At 39.1% G+C, this 20,913-nt stretch overlaps 1 protein-coding gene across 1 annotated transcript; it reads left to right on the forward strand.

The window, feature by feature from the left end:
* The first annotated feature begins 1,656 nt into the window (after positions 1 to 1,656).
* LOC127237523 (oogenesin-3-like) lies at positions 1,657 to 15,668 on the forward strand. Its single transcript, XM_051205862.1, is given in 6 exon segments — positions 1,657 to 1,720; positions 1,723 to 2,036; positions 4,917 to 5,016; positions 5,224 to 5,310; positions 5,313 to 5,474; positions 15,288 to 15,668. Coding segments are annotated over 6 exon segments (1,098 nt in total). The 5' UTR covers positions 1,657 to 1,666.
* Positions 15,669 to 20,913: the final 5,245 nt, after the last annotated feature.

A 20,913-nucleotide genomic window follows, 5' to 3' on the forward strand; every position in this document is an offset into this window, starting at 1 on the left:
AGTCAACAACCCAAAAAGAGCCATTGGTTTACCAGACTGGACTTGGACAGACCCATAATTGTCCTCTCTGTGTGGGGCAAATAGAAACAGCCTTCCTAGGCAACAGCTCAGTGCCTGATTATCACTAGTCTATAGATGAGAAGCCTGAAATGCAGAGGCTGCTTTCCCGAGCTCCACAAGGCTACTAACTCTTGACACTCAATATTAAACACAGAACACTGAACCCCCCTGCTCAGCTCTCGCCCCTAATTCTAAGAGACACTGAAATAGCTATGTGGACACTATTTTAAATGATAAAAATATATATAATTAATTAATTAGCACCCATTTTTTTTTTTAAGAAGTCTCTATCATTCTATTTTCTCAATAAAGACTCAGGAGCCAGATGCTGGGATGAAAACCTGCTGCTCAGATTAGCAGTGAAAGTAGCCAACTGCTTCCTCCTCTGCTATCACCCCAGAAAGAGAGCTTTCACCTACCCCATCTCACACAAAACATCCTCCAAGCAGATGTCCCTCCTTTCCCCTTCCTGCTCATCTCTATGTATATCCTCTATTGTTTTATCCTGTCAACTGGTTGTTTGCGCTACCTCTCCCCCTATGTTTGATTTTATTTAATCCTGTTCCTATGATAAACAATGCAGTCTTGGGGTTCACTGTGACCAAACATTTTGCAACAGTTTATCCTAAAATTTTATTTGGAAAAGAAATAGGCATACCACAGCCTTAATTACATAAATGATTGCTATATTCCATTGATCGCTCAATTTATTTTCATCCCGTTTTATTCACTAAGGACATTCATCTAAAACTGTAGATTGAACACTAATTCATATTTCCAAGGATTTCTACAACCCACATGATAATGATCATAAAATGATTAAGCAAAAATATCCTTCAAGTTATGGCAGGAGAGATAGTTCAGAGGTAATTAGCACTTGCTGTATAGCAAGATGACCCAAGTATAAATTCCCAGCACCAACTCAAAACCCTGCATGACCATGTGTGCCTGTAAACCTAGGGGTACAGGTAGGCAGACCCTGAGAACTCACTGGCCAGTGAAAGTGTGAGTTTCTCACTCTGTGAGAGACCCTGTCTCAAAAAATAAGGTGGGAAGTGGCAAGGGAAGACACTGGAGCCATCCTTTGCTTCTGTGTGTGCAATTACAGTCGTATGCACCAGCATATACACATGTGCTTACACCACATAGCAAAAGTAAATATCCTTAAATAAGCACTAACAAAACAACCCAATTAAAAATGTCCCATGGAGCCAGGAGGTGGTAGCACATGCTCCTAGTGCTCAGGAGGCAGAAGCAAGTGGATCTCTGTGAGTTCAAGGCCAGTCTGATCTACAGAGCTAGTTCCAGGACAGTTAGGGCTACACAGAGAAATCCTGTCTTGAAAAGGAAAAAAAAAAAAAAAGATGTACCATGGACCATTGTCATAACAGAGAATTCTCAAAAGATTAAGTACAAATGGCTAACAAACCTTTCTAAACTGTTCAACATCATTGCAGGGAAATGCAAATTAAAGCCACTATGAAATTCCATTTAGGGAGTCACTGCCTAACCCTGCTAGGGTCTGGAGACCTGTTGCCAGTGTTTACATCAGGATCATTATCCCTGAAAACCTGTCAGAATGGGAGCCCAGGCCCAACCCACACTCATGCAACTGGCACTAGAGAGGCTGCTGAGGGAGGAGGCCTTGATCATCTCTGCTCTCTGGAGGACCTGCCTGTAGGAATGTTCCCAGAGATGTTTGAGGAGGCCTTCAATCTCAGATTTACAAACATCCTAGGGGCAATGGTGCCTGCCTGGCCTTTCCCATGCCTTCCTGCAGGAGGCATGTTTTACAACCCCCATCTGGAGACTCTGAAAGCTCTGCTTGATGGACTGCATGTGTTGATTACAGGGAAGGTTCATTCTAGGTCAAAACTCAGAGTGCTTGATTTGATAAATGTGAACCTTGACTACTGCAACCTTAATGCTGGAAGCCATGAAGGTGACTGCTCACCACAAGCCATGAGGCAGCAACAGTCAGTGGAGATGTGTTAGGAGTAGGTTTTTCCTGCCAGCCTAGACTCACCGTGGCGCCAGCCCCAATTAACACACAGAGACACTGTATTAGATATAATTTTGTTGGCCTGTTACTTGTTTCTTATCGTCTAGCTCTGTCTTAAGTATTAACCCATTTCTATTAATCTAAGTATTTCCACATGGTCTCATCTTACCCGAGATTGGGGACGGCATTCTGCTCTCTCCAGTCTCTACATGCTGACTCCTCCGCACTACTTCCTCAAATCCTCCTAGTCTCCTAGTCCCACCTATCTTGCTTTCCTATTGGCTAACAGTGCTTTATTCATTAACCAATACAAGAAAAATATTTACAGAATGATTTTTCCCATCATCTCCTCTTTTCTGTCTAAAATAAAAAGAAGGGTTTTAACTTTAACATAGTAAAATATTTAACAAAACAGTTATCAAATAAGAACCATAGTTAACAATGTTCAGTCCATTAACATTTAGCAAGATTTAAAGAAAATATTTTATCATCTATCCTATCTTTGTGAGTCTAAAATCTTATAGGTAACTTATCTGTAATCCTAACTAAGGAAAACGATAACCATAACTATCTGTCTTTAACTCCTTCAAAGACCACAGAAGGATAATATATAAACTCTAGAAATGACAGAGACAACTCGCCTGATCAGTTTCCCGAAGTTCTTCTGTAAAGTTCCATCTTCAGCCCATAGGCCATAGTGCATCTGGCAGACTCCTCAGCAAAGCAGGAAACTTTAAACTGTCCACCTGTATTGGCAGTTTGTCAGTCACTTTTCTCTGTGTCCTGCAGACTGTCTGGCAGACTCTTCCTTGAAGCAGGAACCTTGTATCAATGTCCATCATGTATCAGCAGTCACTTTCCTGGGGTCCTGCGTGTCCAGTTTATACAGCATAATGTCAAACAGTCCCGACAAAAGCAGTACCTTGTCCAAATGGCTAGTCTTGCAATATTGGAAGCAAACTCCATAACGCATTTCTTCAAGGTCCTTTTTTCTTTCTGATGCAGGTGGTGTTGCCAGGAGCAGTTATGTCTCATTGTCAAGAAAAACCCTAAACCATTTTAAATGCCATATTTTGTAGGTCTTTGAAAGGTTTGAAGAATGCCTATTTATTTCAAATACATCTCTGTATATCTAGAAATCCTAAGTAACTTAACTATATGTTTTGACTATTATAGGTAACGATCTATAATCTGTACTAAGTTATACATTTTTAAATGACCTATATAAACACAATACCTAAATAAAGCACAAATTTGAACTTAAATTGTATCAAATGAAAATCCATTCTAAGGCAAAGTATTCATATCTGTACCATAATCCCTTTTTACCTTTAAAAAGATTGGTTGTGGTCATTAACCATTTATAACCAACCCCATATAAATGAAAACAAACATTTATACACAGTATTTGGGAATTTGGGCATCATTCTTTCCAAACTGCTTCCTGCTAGTAGGGGGCGCTGTCATGGGGATCCTAAGAAGTTGTAGAAATCCTGGCTATAGTCTTCAAGGCTGCTTTGTCCCAGCTGTTTTGAATGTTGGATCACCTGGTACTCTGTTTCAGGGAGGTCTGGCTTGCTCAAACCACATTAGTCTGGAAGGAATCCACAGCCTTTCATTTTCTGTGGAAACAAAATTAGAAATCCTTTTCCCCAGTAACTTGTCCTTGGACTTAAATTTGAAAGTCAAAGCAGCATTTGTTTTAACAGTTGTTGTTATTTCCTCAACAGTCAAACGATACAAAGACAACATAATACCCTACAGTATCCAGATTCTCTCCATCTTTACTTGGCTTTTTTATTACTCTGTTTCTTTTACTTCTATTTTTTTCATTTTTTGAGACAGGGTTTCTCTGTGTAACTTTTATCTGTCCTGGAATTCACTCTGCATACCAGGTTTACTTTGCAATCACAGAGATCTGCTTGTCTCTGTCTCCCAAGTGCTGGGATTAAAGGCCTGTGCCACCACACCCAGCTCCTCTCTGTCTTTTTAAAACCATTTTATTCTTTTTCTCTCCCAAGCCTACGTATATTTTTAAACACACTGTAAAAAAAACTTTAGCAATTTTTCTTTAATCTGAATCTGTCTTTACTGTAAATCTTTATCTTTTTCTGACTGCTAATCTTTTATCTGGTAAACAACAACATTGCTAAAATTAAGGCCCCAGTTTTTCAGCCGTGGTCTATCAAAGATGGTGGCAGGTACCTTTACCGGCAGAACTGAGAGCTGTGCTCACTCTTGGTCTACGCTGCCATACAGCAGCATGCTGCCGGCTTGGAGATGTGGTCACTGCCATTGCCAGCTCTGATACACACCAATGAATTGTTAGCAGTGCTTCTTCAAAGCCCTGCGGTTTTTTGGTTGTTTTTTTTTTTTTTTTTTTTTTTTTTTTTTTTTTTTGCTGCTTATGCTGAGTCAGGAAACCCACAAATCTTTGCTTGTCTCAGGCAAAACAGAGTCCAACCCAGAAAAAAATGCTATTAGCAAGAAGCCTTGCTTGTCTTTGTTCTTTTGTTTCTAAAACCCTTTTTTAAGCTTTTGTTAAACCTTAAGTGTAAGTTCTTATTAGCCATGTTGCGGTGCCATACAGCTCTGCTTGATGGACTGTATGTGTTGATTACAGAGAAGGTTCATTTTAGGTCAAAACTCAGAGTGCTTGATTTGATAAACATGAACCTTGATTTCTGGAACCTTAATGCTGGAAGCCATGAAGGTGACTGCTCACCACAAGCCATGAGGCAGCAACAGTCAGTGGAGATGTGTCCTAACTGTGCAGGAGAAATCTTTTACGGTAGTAACTGATGTTGAAGTCATGAAAGTCAGTTTCAATGAATGTGTCACAAACTTTTTGTAGTGGGCCAAGCAGCAGGAAGGTTCCATTCGTGTATGCTGTAGAAGGCTGCATGCATATTTGCAATGCACTTGTCTTCACTGCCACACGGCTCTTCAAAATGGTAAATGTAGACTGTATCTGGGAGCTGCAATTGAGTCACTGGTGGCTTCAATATGTAGCACACATTTTTCCTTACCTGGGACAGATGAGAAATCTTCACACCCTCTTCCTAGAAAGAATTCAGAAGCCCTCCAGGGCAGATGCTTCTGCAGAGCAGGAATGGATAAACCTGTTGCTTTCTCAGTTCTCCAAACTTCCCTGACTCCAGAATCTCTGTGCAAATGGCATGTACTTTCTAACAGGCTGCCTTGAAGAGTCGCTCAGGTACCTGAGCAACCCCATGGGGGGACTCTGTCAATCACTGACTGCTGGCTCTCACATTCAGACCTGGATTACTTGAGCCAGTGTCTGATTGTCTGTGAGCTCAAACATCTAGACCTGAATTGTGTAGAGCTATCTGATTCATTCCCTAAGCTTCTTGGGTTCTCCTTGAACAAGTACCCTGAAAACCCTGGTGTAGTGAGATAGTCCTTCTGTGGCACTGACCACGCCCACTGGGGGTGGAGCCATGGATGGAAGTGACCTGTGGAAGAAGGTCGGAGAAAGAGCTGGGAAAAGCTCTCTTGCTGGTGGGACTCGGACAGGAGAGCATCGGGTGGAATTTCCTGGTGTTCATCTGTCTAGGTTGTAATTTCTCCCTTAATAAACATCTATTCAGCCTATTTGTTTATCCTGATCCTTATTTAACCGCAATATCTGGTGTCAGAAGCGGGATTAGGATTTTCAGGGGACTTGGGTTTCACCCAGGTGGCAGACACCACTCCCCTCCCCCACCTTCCCCAACGGGCAGGGTCCCTTGCCTAACCAGGTGGACTCACCACAGCTTTGGGACATATGCCTCTTGCTTACAGCAAAGGAGATCTTTGCCGCCAAAGCGGACCTGAGAAGGCACTCACTGCTTCTCATTTTTTGCCCATTTCCACACTGCACTTTGCATTCTCGCAGAGCCGCTCAGCACCCGCCCTGCTTGCGCATTTTCCCGACCTTAGTCTTGCGGTCCCAGCAATTTCACAAGTCTTCTTTTAACAAAATTTTGCTTGCCATAGTTTGTTAAGAGCTATTCTACAGGGACCGGAATCAGAAGGATCGTCTGCTGCCAGACGATATCGGTTTTTCCGCCCGCCGCCTCTGGTCTTGTCCCGCCGCCATGCCAGCCCCAAATAACACACTGAGACTCTGTATTAGATATAATTCTGTTGGCCCGGTTACTTGTTTCTTATCGGCTAGCTCTGCCTTAATTATTAACCCATTTCTGCTGATCTATGTATTTCTCTTACCGGGAACCAAGCCAGCATACTGCTTTCTCTCAACTCTCCATCTTGGCTCCTTCTTACTACTTCCTCTTTCCTCCTTGTCTCCTAGTCCCTCCTATCTTCCTTTCCTATTGGCCAACAGTGCTTTATTATTAACCAATATGAGAAACATATATACATAATGGCATCTCCCATCATCTCCTCTTTTCTGTCTAAATAAAAAGAAGGGTTTTAACCTTAACATAGTAAAATATATAACAAGTAAGAATCACAGTTAACAATATTTACTCCATTAACATTTAGTAAGATTTGAAGAAAATATTCCATCATCTATTTTATCTTGTGAGTCTAAAGTCCTCTATGTACTTTATCATTGAATCCTAACTAAGGAAAACTCTAACCATAACTATCTGTCTTCAACTCCTTCAAAGACCACAGAAGGATAGACTATAAACTCTAGAAATGACAGAGACATCTTGCCTGGTCACCTGAAGTTCTTTTGTAATCTTCCATCTTCAGCCCATAGGCCATAGTGTGTCTGGCAGACTCTTCAGCAAAGCAGGAAACTTTAAACTGTCTTCTTGTATTGGCAGTTTGTCAGTCACTTTTCTCTGTGTCCTGCAGACTGTCTGGCAGACTCTTCCATGAAGCAGGAACCCTGTAGCAATGTCCATCTTGTATCAGCAGTCACGTTTCTGTGGGTCCTGCATGTCCAGTTTATACAGCATAAAGTCAAACAGTCCAGACAAGAGCAGTATCTTGTCCAAATGGCTAGTCTTGCTACATTGGAGGCAAACTCCATAACCTGTTTCTTTAATGTCCATCTTCCTTTCTGATGCAGGTGGTGTTGCCAGGAGCAATTGTGCCTCACTGTCAAGAAAAACTCTAAACCATTTTAAATGCCATATTCTGTAGGTCTTTGAAAGGTTTGAAGAATGCCTATCTATCTCAAATACATCTCTGTGTATCTTGAAAACCTAACTAACTTAATTCTAAGATTTGACTATCATAGGTAATTATCTATAATCTGTACTACATTATACATTACATTTTTAAATGAGCTATATAAACACAATACCTAAACAAAAGGAGAAATATATATATATGACAAAATTGAACTTAAATTGTATCAATAAATGAAAATCCATTCCAAAACAAAGTATTCATATCTATACCATAATTCCCTTTTTACCTTTAAAAAGATATTGGTTGTGATCATTAACCATTTATAACCAATGCCATTTAAATGAAAACAAACATTTATAAACAATATTTGGGAATTTGGGCTTCGTTCTTTCTAAACTAAATCCTGCTGGTAGGGGGCGCTGTCATGGGGATCCTAAGAAGATGCAGTAATCCTGGCTGTAGTCTGCAAGACTGCCTTGTTCAAGCTGTTTTGAATGTTGGATCACCAGCGACTCTGTTTCAGGGGGTCTGGCTTGATCAAACACATTAGTCTGCAAGGAATCCACAGCTTTTCATTTTCTGTGGAAACAAAAATAGAAATCCTTTTCCCCAGTAACTTGTCCTTGAACTTAAATTTTGGAGTCAAAGCATTTTTAAAATATATATAAATTGAATTAATCCAGCAGCATTTCCTTTATCAGTTGTTGTTATTTTCTCAGCAGTCAAACAATGCAGAGACAACACAATAGCATACAGTAACCAGATTCTCTCTGAGCTTTTCATCTTTACGTGGCTTTATTATTACTCTGTGTATTTTACTTTTATTTTTTTCATTTTTTGACATAGGGTTTCACTGTGTAACTCTTATCTGTCCTGGAATTTATTCTGCATACCAGGTTTACTTGGCAAATCACAGAGATCTGCTTGCCTCCCTCTCTTGAGTGCTGGGATTAAAGTAGTGTGCCACCACACCTAGTTCCTCTCTGTCTTTTTAAAACCATTTTTTTCCATGTCTACGTATATTTTAAAACACACTGTAAACCTTTAGAGGTTTTTCTTAATATGAATCTGTCTTACTATAAATCTTTATCTTTTTCTGGCCACGAGTCTTTTATCTGGTAAACAACAACATTGCTGAAATGAAAGTCATAGTTCTTCCTTGATATTTGGCGGTACCTTTCCGGGCAGAACCGGGATCAGACAGGCCTCGGCGGCTAGGCGATATTTTGTGGTACACCTCCAGGTGTAACTACCACAAGCTGAGATCTACAACTAAAAGCATCAAAGTTCCAGGACAGCAGAATTACACCTAAGGTAATTGTAACATACTTTGCAATTTAAGCTGATATAAAATCTGAGATCAATTATTCCATAACTATGGCAGATAATTTTACAATGCAGGACTTTAGGAATTATTTTACTTCATACATAGAAGGGATTTTAGCAGAAGAAACTTATGACTGGACTAATATGTACTTTTATTTTGTAATAGCAATGGGTTTCATCATTAACATGATATTCTTAAAGAAATGGTTTGAGATTACAGTAAACAATAAGGAACTTGTACAAACCATAGGAGACTTAGTAATAAGGATTCGAAACATTGAAAATGATAGAATTCAAAGCATAGAAAGTATAGAAAGAAAGGTTCAGAATATTGAAGATGGCATTGGAGAGCTGACAGGTAGAATTTGTTTCATGTCAGATACCTCAATAACCAGAACAGAAACAATGCAATGTATTAACACGCTAGCAGAAACAGCTCGTTCCTGGTCGGAGGAAGCTACTAATAAGTTTAAAAAACTGGAACATCAGATAGAAAGACTAGATGATCTCTTCCATGTCTTAGGATAATGGCAAGCTAGCAGATAGAACATTGTTTCTGGAAGGCAGTTTACATGCCATTCAGATAATATCTAAGGATGAGAAGATTAAAAACATGGAATCATTTGTAGTTGGAGAAAGTAAGAAACTGACTGATGCAATGAAGTCTCTAGAAAGTTATTTGATTCAAGAAGTTCAGACACTCAAAGAAACAATGGTGAATAGATTTCAGGCTTTAGAAGACCTTCAGTCTGATACATCAGAAGAACTACAGGTAACAGGGCATGAAAAAGATTTAAAATTTTCCACACCATTTAGGGTCAGGGGAGCTTTCCCTGTATCTATTAATGAAAAACCAGCAACAAAAAAACACCCAAAAGGTGTTGTTGCATATCAGTGGGAACCAATACGTATGAAAGATTTAAAAGGTATAAAGGAAGCAGTAGTCTCTTATGGCATGCACTCACCTTATGTGAAGCAATTAGTAGAATCATGGGCAAGGAATAACAAGGTAACCCCTAAGGATTGGGATCAATTAATATCAGCTGTCCTTGAAAACTCCTCTCAATTAGAATGGAGGGCTTTATGCAGAGAGGAAGCAAAAGCTCTTGAACTTCAGGGCTTAAAGAAAGGTTATAAAGCTCCCCAAGATAAAATTCTTGGTGAGGATCTCTATGCTGACCCAGAAACCCAAGCTGCCTATGATGAACATATCTTGTCTCTATGCAGTACAGCAGCTTCGAATGCTTGGGATAAGGTTCATGAATTAGGAGAGAGGATAGAACCCTATATCAAGATAAGGCAAGGACCTAGAGAACGCTTTACTGTCTTTCTATAAAGATTATCTAGAGCAGTACAATTAGAGGTAGCAGACATAGATGCTAGGCGAATACTCATAGAATCTTTAGCTTATGAGAATGCGAACCCTCAATGCAAACAGGTGCTTTGGCCTTTAAAAATGCGGTCAGCACCCTTGGATGAATGGATCCTATATACAGGCAACATTGAGTATAATGACAATAAGACTGAAGCATGGGTAGGAGAAGCCATATCTAAAGGTCAGAGAAGGCATCAAGATAACAGAGTTCCTTACTATGGTGACTTAGAAGCTTGGGTAGGAGAAGCCATCTCCAAAGGTTTGAAGAGATATCAACATGTCAGATGTTATAACTGTGGTAAGATAGGACATCTAAAAAGAAATTGTAGGCAAAGCTTCCCTAGAAATAACACTCCCAGGAATGAATCAAATAGAAGGCCTCGGCCTCCTGGGTTATGTAGAAGGTGTGGCAAAGGCAGACACTGGACAAATGAGTGTAGATCGACCAGAGACAAGCAAGGAAACCCTTTACCATCGGGAAACTCCTTGGGGGATATGTCCAGCTAAATGCTGGACATATCAAGGAATCAACCAGCCCTTGGAATTCTCCTGTATTTGTGATCAAAAAGAAATCGGGTAAATGGAGAATGCTTACAGACCTGAGAGCCATCAATAAAGTTATCCAGCCAATGGGCTCTCTACAGCCTGGAATGCCCTTGCCTTCTTTGATACCCAAAGAATGGCCTATTATAGTTATTGATTCTTCACTATACCTTTACAAGAACAAGATAAAGAGAAATTTGCCTTCATGGTTCCTAATTACAATAATTCTCAACTGGTGAAGAGATATCAATGGAAGGTTTTGCCACAGGGAATGCTAAATAGCCCCACCCTGTGCCAATATTTCATACAAAAACTGTTAGAAATAATTTGTAAACAGTTTCCACAATCCATAATCTATCATTACATGGATGATATATTGTTAGCTGACTCTAAAGGAGAAATATTAGAAAAAAATGTTTGAGAAAGTAAAGGAAGTTTTACCTCACTGGGGATTACAAATTGCACCTGAAAAAATACAAAAAGTAGAGTCTATCAACTACTTAGGATATAAAATAGGTCTACAGAAAATTAGATCACAAAAAGTACAGACCAGAAGAGATCACTACCAGACTCTTAATGATCTTCAAAAATTACTAGGAGAGATTTCTCAACTGTAAACCATTATTGGAGTAGAAGGGCATGATTTGAAAAACCTGAAATTGGCCCTAAAAGGAGAGAAGGACTTGAATAGTCCACGAATACTATCAGCTGAAGCTAAGAAGGAATTAGAATGGGTAGAAAAGAGGATACTAGAAGCACATGTGGACCATGTGGATCCAAACTTAGACTGTATTCTGGTTATATTACCATCTAGAGAATATCCTTCAGGGATTTTGATGCAGAGAGAAGATATCATATTAGAATGGATATTCCTATCACATAAACAGAATAAAAAACTAAAAACATATATAGAAAAGATCTCTGACTTGATTATAAAAGGTAAATTAAGACATTGTCAGCTAATAGGAAGGGACCCAGTAGAAATTATAGTACCTTTAACTAATGAGGAAATTTCCTCCTTGTGGAAAGAAAACGAATATTGGCAGAGAGCTTGCAGTAACTTTTTGGGAACAATTAGCAACAACTATCCCAAAACTGAGAGAATCAAATTCATAAAGAAAAAGATTTGGATCCTTCCACGCATTGTAAGAAAAACACCTATTTCTGGAGTTCATACATTCTACACTGATGCAAACAAATCAGGTAAGGCAGGAAAAATTAGCAAAGTGGTTCAAAGCCCTTACAATTCTGTACAAAAGGCAGAATTGTATGCCATTCTCATGGTACTTATGGATTTTAAAGAACCCCTCAATATAGTTACTGACTCTCAATATGCAGAGAGAGTCGTTTTACACATTGAGACTGCAGAATTTATACCTGACAATACAGAATTAACTTTATTGTTTATACAGTTACAAGATACTATCAGAAAGAGGACTCATCCTATATATATAACACACATCAGATCCCATACTGGTCTGCCAGGTCCTCTAGCACAAGGCAATGATGAAATTGATCATTTATTGATAGGAAGTGTGCTAGAAGCCTCAGAGTTTCATAAGAAACACCACATGAACAGCAAAGGTTTAAAAAAGGATTTTTCTATCACTTGGGAACAAGCCAAGGAAATAGTAAGGAAATGTCCTACTTTCTCATTCTATAATCAAACTCCTTTACCACCAGGGAGTAACCCTAAAGGTATAAATAGGAATGAAATATGGCAAATGGTTGCATTTCATTTTGCAGAATTTGGAAAATTAAAATATTTACATCACACTATAGATACATTTTCAGGGTTTCAATGGGCTACTGCTCTGAGCTCTGAAAAGGCTGATTCTGTTATCACACACCTATTAGAGGTAATGGCCATTATGGGCATACCTGCACAAATAAAAACTGACAATGCTCCAGCATATGTCTCCAGCAAATTGAAACAGTTTTCTGAGTATTATAACATAAAGCACATAACTGGTATACCATACAATCCTACAGGACAAGCAGTGGTTGAGAGATCCAATCGTACTTTAAAAGAAATGCTCCATAAGCAGGCAGGAGGAACCAAGAAACCCAAACACAGATTACATAATGCTTTATTAACATTAAACTTTCTTAATGCTGATGAAAAAGGAAAAACAGCTGCAAAAAGACACTGGACAATAGAAAAAACTTCTGAACTAAATCAGCCAGTGTACTTCAAGGATGTACTGACCTCAGAATGGAAAGCAGGATATGTGTTACGTTGGGGTAGGGGTTTTGCATTTGTATCTACAGGAGAAGAAAACCTATGGATTCCATCTAAGTTAATCAAGATCCGAGTTGAACAAGAGAAACATCTTAATGAAGAGAAATGACAAGTCATCCAACAAATTAGGTCCCATGAGGTGTGCGGAGGCCTCTCAAAGGTAGGGGAAGTTTTCTGTTCTTCTTCTTACAGGAAAACAGAGAAAACCTATCATCAAACAGCCAAAAGACACTGAACATGTAGGTACCTACAGAAGAGAAGACAGCTCTTCAGAAACAATCACTTAAGGAAGCAGAATTGGATATATGGTTAAAAAATATTTAATTGTAGTAAACTATTTCTATACAGAAATCTATTTCTCTCTGCTATCTAGTATTCCTGAAGTCCCAATTTATGTAAACCAATGCTGGCTTTGGAGTTGGATTTGGCTTTCCTTCTCTAAATTCAAGCATGTTGTTAAGATTAAATTCATGGTTTCTGCCTTAAATCAAGAAGCCAATTGGTGTAAGGCAGAAGAAAACAAAATCTGGGGACTTGTTTCTTATACGCAATTTTCTCTCTGAAATCCTAATTTTCTCACATACTTTTTAATGCTTATTATTGTCTTTCCCTAATGCATACCTTAAAACTTGAAAATTTTACTTTAATATTGATGTGTAACTTTTCCACAAGGAATAATAATGATTCCTAACAGCAGTCTTTGAACTCTCCGGAAAGAAGATGGGGCCCCACATCATTGTTTCCACTAGACTCAACCTGATGCATCTGAACTATTAACATCACCCTAAAACAGGTTTGAGACTGTTTTGCTCAAGACAACTCATGACTAGCTAGCAGTAATGGTGCACCTTTTTATTACACCCTGGCCAGAGTTTCAAATAGAACTACAGTCAAGAATTTTCTGCCACACAGTGACTAGCTACATATGTCACAGCCAGTTCTGTTGAGAAATTTGGTTGCTAAAAATTTTCTTCCTACAGGATCCATTGGCGCAATCATCATCCCATTTCAGCAGGAAGTAACCTTAAGATAACGACGCCCCCTTTCCCTACCCTTGGAATTTTGGGATAATAGTCATCGTCTTTGGGTTGGTTTTAGTTATTTAGGGTTGGGTATGGAAGGTGGTGCTTACACTCAGGTTTATCTTTTAGACAGGAATAGGGAATGGTTGGGAAAGGTATGGTTTAGATGGGATATAGGTAGATTTGCCTATTTTCTTGTGAATTTGAGTAAGAATGAGATAGTATTTTACAGCTTACATTGTCATGTATTCTTATATGTGGTAAGCTATGTAAAATTAAGTTTATATTTTGTTATATTGTGTGAAATCTTTCCACTTACGATGTTTTATGCACATTATTTTTACCATATTCTATGTATGTATACTTTTCTTGTATTCAAGACATTTGTATATTGATACAATTTGGGATATTTATCATGCTGCCCTTTATAGTTATACCTCTTGTCTTGACATTTCTACTCTACCTCTATTTTAGGGATTTATATGTATGTATATATATATAGTTATATTGTTTAAGTATTTGTTCCTGCTTTACTCAGGGAAGTTTTAATCAGTCTTTTTAGCTAAGTTCCCGAGTATTACAGATTATCTTTACTCATATTTCCTGTACCTATGAGATTAGTCAGATATAGATGCTTAATCTTCAATCACTTCATAGACATGCAGAACATGGCATTTAAATGTTTTAATATTAGTACTCCATTGACATGAGACACTGTTGCTCCTGACAGCACCATGCACTTTCCCGAAAATATGTTGGACACTGTTGTTGCTACTGCTGGAGTTCATTCTCGCCTCAGCTAATGGCCTGTTGGGCAAAGACTTGCCCCCACCTTGACCACTGATTTGGACATGCAGTCCTATGTGCTTGCAGGAAACAAATATAGAAGACTGCTGGACCTTGCCAAGTCAGGGTAAGACAGCCATTCTACCTCCCTGCTATTGTTGTGGTCTGTCAAGTTCTCTTGGCCTTAGCCAAACCTGGGTGTACCAACATTGCTGTGAGACCTAGGGTGACTGTCCAGGTGGCTTGCTGTTTCTGTCCTTGCTGCACCTTTTGGAAGTTGTCCATCCGCACTTCCTGTCTACTCTAGTATCATTATTTTCCTTCTCAGGTCTTGATGAGGTTGAAGATTAAATTATCACAACTATTATTCTCTCTTCCTAGTTAGATATATTAGGTACTAGACTTATGTTTTCCAGCTTAGGACAACTCTATTGTAAACTCCATTATGCCTTCACCCTAGGACTAGATATGTAGGTCATTTTGTTCTCGATTTTCCTTTTCTTAGAGCACACTTGTTATTCACTGTTTTGTATATAGTTTTGTATTAAGCCTAAATCTTTTCTTTAGACTAAAAGGGGAATTGTAGTGAGATAGTCCTTCTGTGGCACTGGCCATGCCCATTGTGGGGTGGAGCCATGGGCGGAAGTGACCTGTGGAAGAAGGTTGGAGAAAGAGCCGGGAAAAGCTCTCTTGCTGGCGGGACTCAGACAGGAGAGCATCGGGTGGAATTTCCTGGTGTTCATCTGTCTAGGTTGTAAGTAATTTCCCCCAGAATAAACATCTATTCAGCCTATTTGTTTATCCTGATCCTTATTTAACTGTGATACCCTGGAATTGGAGGGGTGCAACTTGACAGACTCTCATTTCAGTGCCCTCTTGCCTGCCCTGACCCAATGCTCCCAGCTTACCAAGATCAATTTCTATCATAATGATATCTCTCTGCTTGTCCTGGAGAGCCTTCTACAACACACAGCCAAGATGAGAAAGCTGACCCAGGAGCTGTACCCCACCCCTCCGGAATGCTATGAGGACATTACAATTCTTAGAGACAAACTTACACAACTTTGTCCTGAGCTGCTGGATATACTCAGGGTAGAAAGGCAGCACAAGAAAGTCTCTTTTCTACAAGAGTCTGTTTTGTCTGTTATCAGTCCTGTTTCTCGAACCACAAGGCCAGACTTTGCCTTTGTTCATATGTAGGATAAGGTTGCTTCTGGGAATGCAAACCTAGTATGGGGAGTGTATGTACAATATTTACCTCCTGGGTTGCATATAATAAATGTGTTGAGATTTAAAAAAGAAAAAGTTCCATCTAACTGAAGTCAGAATATCTACCATCAAGGAAACACATGACAACAAATACTGTTGAGGTATAAGGAAAGAAGAATGCTTAATCACTGTTGGTAGAGATGTAAATTTATATAATCACTACTGAAGTCAGTGTAAAGGTTTCTTAAAAAACTAAAAATAGTTCCATGTGTTTGCCTTCAAATCTCATGATATCATTGTTTTTAACATCTGAGTAGTACTCCATTGTGTAAATTTTTTTTCATCCATTCTTCAGTTGAGGAACATCTAGGTTGTTTCCAGGCTCTGGCTATTACAAATAATGCTATGAACATAGTTAAGCAAGTGTCATTCATTGTGGTATGATTGAACATCTTTTGGGTATATGCCCAAAAGCTGGGTCTTGAGGTAGACCAAATCCCAGTTTTCTGAGAAGCCACTATACTGATTTCCAAAGTGGCTATACAAGTTTGCACTCCCACCAGCAGTGGAGGATTGTTCCCCTTGCTCTATGTCCTCTCCAGCATAAGCTGTCACTTGTATTCTTTCTGTCTTAGCTATTCTGCAGGTTAAGATGGAATCTCAGAGTCATTTTTATTTGTATTTCCCTAATGGCTAAAATGCTGAACATTTTTTAAGTGTTTCTTGGCCATTTGAGATTCTTCTGTTGAGAATTCTCTATTTAGATCTGACCCCATATTTTAATTGGGTTATTTGGCTTTTTATCTCTAGTCTCTTGAGTTCTTTAAATATTTTGGAAAACAGTCCTCTAACAAAGAAAAAAAAAATTCATCTGGGTCTGAGGTAACCCACTCAGAAAGACAAACATGGTATATACTCACTTTTAAAGGATAACAACACTACAATCCACAAACCCATAGGATAGGTAACAAGGAGGGCTCAAGGAGGGATGTCAGGATCTCCCTGGGAAGAGAAAATAGAAGAGATCCTGTTGTGATGTGTTATTTATGATTTAATAAATCTTTCCTGAGGGTTCAGAATGCAAAGCCAGCCACAAGATACAGAGGTCAGGCAGTGGTGATACACACCTTTAATCCCAGCTGCCATACATACTAGCTAGGCATAGAGCTAAGTAGTTTAATCCCAGGACTCAGAAGACAGGCAGATGGATCTCTGTTAGGCCATGCTGATCTACACAAAATTGATCCAGTCCTAAAGAGAAACAGCTCACACAAAGGTGATCTCAGTACTTGGGATCACATGCCTTTAATCCCAGCTGTAGGGAGGTATAAAAGGAAGACTTAGTTTCCAGACAGGGAGAGCTATTGTCTCTGAGAATTCATGGAGAGAACTTTGCACTCTGAAGATTCATGGAGCCTGGATTATCCTTTCAGGTGTATCTGGCCATCTGCTTGAACTCCAATACCTATCTCTGGGTTTTTAGTTTTCATGTTACAAGATCTCATGTGTGGACTAGGAGCCGATGGGGATGGGAACAAGAGGGAACAGGTTGGAAGGGTGGATGGAGGCAGACAGTACTGAAAGAGATGACTGAAAGGGGGAGGGTCAGGTAGAAACCTGGTGCAAAGGAAATCCCAGGAATCTACAGAGTTGACCCCAGTTAAGACTCCTCACAATAGCATATACATAGCCTGAACTGGCTATCTCCTATGACCAGACAGATTTCAAGTGAAGAGATTGGGATACCAACCCATCCACATAAACTTTGATCTACAGTTTGTCCCACCTATGAGATGTGCTGAGGTAAAGGTGGCTCAGAGATTGTGGGAGTGGCCAACCAAGACTTGTCCAGCCTGAGACCCATGCCATGAGAGTGAGCTCACCCCTGACGCTACCTGGAATGCCAGGATCCAGAGGTGGATGACCTAGAGACCTAGGATAGAACTGTCATATGTCCCAGCTATCCCACTCCCAGGTACATAATCCACAGGATTCCATGTATCCTCCTACAGAGAAACCCACATTCATTGCTGCTCTATTCACAATAGTGAGGAAATGGAATCAAGCTCGCTGTCTGTCATCTGATGGATGGATGAATAACGAAGATGAGGTGTGCATACACAACAGAATTTTATTCAGTTGCAAAACAGTGTAATTTGGGAGTAAATGCATGGAACAGGAAAACATAACAAGTAAGTGTATTTTCACCAAGTAACCCAGGCCCAGCAAGAGAAACACTTCATACTCTCCCTCATATATGAATCCTAGTTTTGAAATTTTAGATATGTACGTTTGATTTGAACTATCTGTGGAGCCCAGGAAACTAGAAAGTAGTTATGAAAGAAAGGAGGGAAAAGGTCTTAAGAGGACAGGGGACAGTAGGATGCTTGTGATATGAAGGTAGAGGGAGAAATATTGGGAGTTAAAGTTTAAGTAGGCATGGGATGGGATAAGGGAAGGGGAGGGGTAAAGGTAGGTTAACCAAAACTGAAAAAAAAAAATGAAAGACAGAAGAAATATCCTTGAAGCTGATTCAGGTAAACAAAGGTTATCTAATAATCATAGTTTGAACACATTGTGATGGCCATGTAGTTCACTGGATTTCTGTGTTCAATCTGGATACCAATCTAAAGAATTTTTCCCACCAAAGAGCATCTGAGGTTGTGGAAAACAAGGCAAGATAAAACAAGGAAATCAGGTGTGTGGTACTCATATGAAAGAAAGACTACCTATATTTCAAGGAACTTCCAACAATAGTAATAATGACTTGGAGGATGGTGCATAATAGGAATTTCCATAAAAGTAAGACCACCATCCATGGCAGATTTGCAATGCATCAGAACCCTCTTAAGGAAGATGTGGAGAACTTGGAAGAACACAAACAAATGCTTGTTAAGGAAGAGATGGAAGTTGGCAACAGTATCCCCTTGTGAAGAACTGGCTCTTGACTTTTGTCTGTCTGATATCAGTACATAAAAATACTTATGTTGTGTTTCCCTAAATCATAAATGTGCAGCGTCTATTTCCTCACATGTTGTAAAAAAAAAAAGAGAGAGAGAGAGCTCAGTGCAGAAGGGACCTATTGGAAGAAGGGCACTGTCATAGGTACCTAGTGTGGGTCTGTAAGGAGTAAGGTTTTTCCGCCTGCCACTGGTCTTGTCCCGCCGCCGCGCCAGACACAAATAACACACAGAGACTATGTATTAGATATAATGCTGTTGGCCAGTTACTTGTTTCTTATAAGCTAGCTCTGTCTTAATTATTAACCCATTTCTGTTGATCTATGTATTTCCACTTGGTCTCATCTTACCGGGGAATACGGCAGGCGTCTCGTCTCCCCAGTCTCCATCTTGACTCCTCCTTACTACTTCCTCTTTCCTCCTTATCCCCTAGTCCCTCCTATCTTCCTTTCCTATTGGCCAACAGTGCTTTATTCATTAACCAGTATGAGAAACTGGTTAATGAGAAACCAGTATGAGAAAATATATACAGAAAGACATCTCCCATCATCTCCTCTTTTCTGTCTAAAATAAAAAGAAGGGTTTTAACTTTAGAATAGCAAAATATATCACGCAACAGTTATCAAGTAAGAATCACAGTTAACAATATTTAGTTCATTAACATTTAGTGAGACTTAAAGAAAATATTCTATCATCTATCTTTGTGAATCTAAAGACCTATATTATCTTTAAGCCTAACTAAGGAAAACTATAGCCATAACTATCTGTCTTCAACTCCTTCAAAGACCACAAAAGGATAGTATATAAACTCTAGAAATGACAGAGACAACTCACCTGGTCAGTCACCCAAAGTTCTTCTGTAACCTTCCATCTTCAGCCCATAGGCCATAGTGTGTCTGGCAGACTCTTCTTCAAAGCAGGAAACTTTAAAATGTCTTCTTGTATTGGCAGTTTGTCAGTCACTTTTCTCTGCAGACTGTCTGGCAGACTCTTCCATGAAGCAGGAACCCTGTAGCAATGTCCATCTTGAATCAGCAGTCACTTTTCTGTGGGTTCTGCATATCCAGTTTATACAGCATAAAGTCAAACAGTCCAGACAAGAGCAGTATCTTGTCCAAATGGATAGTCTTAGCATATTGAAAGCAAACTCCATAACCTGTTTCTTTAATGTCCATCTTCCTTTCTGACGCAGGTGGTGTTGTCAGGAGCAATTGTACCTCATTGTCAAGAAAAACCCTAAACCATTTTAAATGCCATATTCTGTAGGACTTTGAAAGATTTGAAGAAGCTTATTTATCTCAAATACATCTCTGTGTATCTAGAAATCTTAACTAACTTAACTATAAGATTTGACTATCATAGGTACTATCTATAATCTGTACTAAATTATACATTACATATCTAAATGAGCTATATAAACACAATATCTAACCAAGAAGAGAAATACACATATCACAAAATTGAACTTAAATTGTATCAATAAATGAAAATCCATTCCAAAACAAAGTATTCATATCTATACCATAATCCTCTTTTACCTTTAAAAGGAGATTGGTTGTTGTCGTTAACCATTTATAAACAAGCCCATTTAAATGAAAACATTTACAAACAATATTTGGGAATTTCGGTGTCATTCTTTCCAAACTACTTCCTGCTGATAGGGGGCGCTATCATGGGGATCCTAAGAAGACACAGATATCCTGGCTGTAGTCTACAAGGCTGCCTTGTTCAAGCTGTTTTGAATGTTGGATCACCAGGAACGCTGTTTCAGGGGGTCTGGCTTGCTCAAACCACATTAGTCTAGAAGGAATCCATAGCTTTTCATTTTCTGTGGAAACAAAAATAGAAATCCTTTTTCCCAGTAACCTGTCCTTAGACTTAAATTTTGAAGTCAAAGCATTTTTAAAATATATAAATTGAATTAATCCAGCCGTATTTCCTTTAACAATTGTTTCCTCAGCAGTCAAACGTATGAAGACAATATAATGCTATACAGTATATAGATTCTCTCTGAGCTTTTTATTTTTATGTGGCTTTATTATTACTCTCTTTTTTTTTTTTTTTTTGAGACAGGGTTTCACTGCGTAACTCTTATCTGTCCTGGAATTCACTCTGCATACCAGGTTTACTTTGCAATCACAGAGATCTGCTTGGCTCTGTCTCCCAAGTGCTGGGATTAAAGGCGTGTGCTACCACACCCAGCTCCTCTCTGTCTATTTAAAACCATTTTATTCTTTTTCTCTCCCAAGCCTACATATATTTTAGAACATACTGTA

The sequence above is a fragment of the Phodopus roborovskii genome, unplaced genomic scaffold (genome assembly GCF_943737965.1).
Source record: "Phodopus roborovskii unplaced genomic scaffold, PHOROB, whole genome shotgun sequence".
In the NCBI taxonomy this organism is placed as follows: Eukaryota; Metazoa; Chordata; class Mammalia; order Rodentia; family Cricetidae; genus Phodopus; species Phodopus roborovskii.